General features: G+C 46.8%; 1 protein-coding gene across 1 annotated transcript in view; it reads left to right on the top strand.

Moving 5' to 3' along the window:
- Positions 1-1,479, top strand: part of LOC115545435 (retinol dehydrogenase 12) — a 9,709-nt gene extending 8,230 nt beyond the window's left edge. The window contains exon 7 of the mRNA XM_030358608.1: positions 300-1,479. Coding sequence (XP_030214468.1) covers positions 300-405 — 106 coding nt within the window. The 3' untranslated portion in view covers positions 406-1,479. The remainder of the gene's footprint in view (positions 1-299) is intronic.
- The last annotated feature ends 1,021 nt before the right edge of the window (positions 1,480-2,500 follow it).

The following is a 2,500-nucleotide window of genomic DNA, read 5'->3' as shown; positions in this document are numbered from 1 at the left end:
AACTCATTGCACACACACTCATAACACACAAACACACACACATATAGTTTATAGCACCTTTTGGGGATACCACACACACACACACACACACACAAACCCACACACATACATAAACACACCCAAACTGAGTCCGGACCCTGCAGCTCACTTCCAACCGTGTGTGTGTGTGTGTGTGTGTGTGTGTGTGTGTGTGTGTGTGTGTGTGTGTGTGTGTGTGTGTGTGTGTGTGTGTGTGTGTGTGTGTGTGTGTGTGTGTGTGTGTGTGTGTGTGTGTGTGTGTGTGTGTGTTCTCTCTGCAGTGACTGTAAGGAAAAGCGCGCCGCTGAAGTGGCGAGGGACAACGAGGTCGCCAAGAAGCTCTGGGATGTGAGCGCTCAACTGGTCGGGTTGTCGGTCAAAGAGTGATCCATGGCCCTCCACCCAACCTCCCCACCACCACCACCTCCACCTCCACCACCTCCACCACCACCTCCACCTCCACCTGCCCCACCACCTCCCTCTCCTCGAACCTCCTCCAGCTCCCCCTCCACCGAAACCTCCTCCATCACTTCCTCCAGCTCCAAGGGCAACAATTCCTCCTGCGCCACCTTTTCCTCCACCTCTTCTACTGAAACTACCTTCACCACCACCTCCACCTCCTCAACTTCTCCCACTACCACCTCATCCACCACCACCACCTCCATCTCATCCACTAAAACGACCAAACACCACCGCTACCACCTCTTCATCCACCACCTCCTCCTCCACGCTGAGACCCCTGCGTGAGGGTGGGGGCGGAGTCATCAGTCTACTGGCGAAATAAAAAATATATTTTACTCATCTTGGTTCCTTCAAGATGGCGGCTTAGAAGGTGTGTGACATCGTTTGATCAAGCCCTTCAATAAGTCAATACATAGATGTAGAGGTTCAAAGGTCATGAGGTAGACTCCTCCACAAGAAATAACGCAGACTAACTATAACGCAAAATCCAGGTAGCGAGGTAGCGAAAGAACATTAAGAGTTCCCTTGGGTCCAGTTTTGGTTGCTCAGAAAGAAGATCTTTCTGACACTATTTCCGATTTATCGTTTAGTCATTGAGCAGACATCTCTAGCCTGAGCAGCTCAGTCATGTCCGACGCAGTTGATTACGGAGCAGGTCAATGGAGGCTTCAAACCAAGAACCTTCAGACTGGGAGGCAAACCACCGACCCCCTGTCTACTGTTAGGAGGACAACGGGGAGACGGATCAAACGAGGTGCGAGGTAACGAGGTTCTGATACAGCGAGGAGCTGGTGGACGTCTTGGGGATCAGAAGGCGATCTGTGACCGGTCTTTATCGAGGAGACCTGAACCTGGTCAGCCTCTACTAGGACACGGAATAGCGGGGACAAAAGGGATTTCACACGGCCACTAAGAATCCTCAGAATAGAAGCAATATATCTTGTATCCTAACGTTTTGGAAGTGTTTGTTATATAAAAAATATATCTATGAACCCAGTGCATTTGTTTGTGTCGTAACTGAATTGCTTTGAGTCTGTTTTTTAATCTCAGCCAAACACCAGTTGACAAATGATTCTGCATTTTTAAGGTTTTTCAGAAGTTACATTATATTACATTAAATCCCGATTAAGACATTGTAGTATATATCATTTTATAGTATTTTTTAGGAATTGAATTTGCATATACATCGCTGTTGTATCGCTAAGTGTTCAGGCTCGTTTAAATTCTAGTGGAATCGATTCACATTTCAATTTCAGCCACTAGATGGAAGCAGTGTGTTAACGCGTCTCTCAAGTGGTCGGAGAGGGCAGTGACGACGTCTGAGAGCTTCTCGGAAGCTGAAAGGATAGAGTGAGGGGGGTCATAGGTCAAAGGTGTTCTGACAGAAGATCAAATGCGACAGAAATAACAGATTTAGATAAGTGACAGTGAAAGCCTGCAGAATCCAGCTTAAACTAACTGCTCGACAAGCAACACAAATATACATCTTATGTAAATGATCTACAGAGGGAAAATAGCATACACACACACAAACACACACACACACACACACACACACACACACACACACACACACATAGAAAAAAATAAAATACACATCCACACAAACACGTACATGTGCACATTGAAATTACACCATCACACACAAGATTCCAGGCTTAACCCTCTCGATTGTGCTGATGTGGCGCCTTGCTCAGGGGTTACAGGGTAGTCATGGGAGGTTGACTCAGCCCCCGATATATATAGAGGAATAGATATGATATATTTAGATACAGAAATGCAGTTAAATATAGATCCGTTCTGACACACTGCACTGCAAGCTGATTTTAGGTTCGGCAATTCCGCATTCCCCTTCCTCTCTTCACGGAGGAAAGACAAAGAGGTTGTCTGTTTGACTCCCGTCTCCCCTCTCAGATACACCGGGTCGGCTCTCCATAGGACACCCCGGTGCTGCTGTCATTTGACTAGAAAGAACCAAACAAATTCTGTCTGCATGACGTACAATCTGTAGCGTTTGTGA

This window comes from Gadus morhua, chromosome 6 (assembly GCF_902167405.1).
Source record: "Gadus morhua chromosome 6, gadMor3.0, whole genome shotgun sequence".
NCBI classification, from domain to species: Eukaryota; Metazoa; Chordata; class Actinopteri; order Gadiformes; family Gadidae; genus Gadus; species Gadus morhua.
The sequence above is the reverse complement of the archived record's forward strand: the minus strand, read 5'-3'. Positions and strand labels throughout refer to the sequence as shown.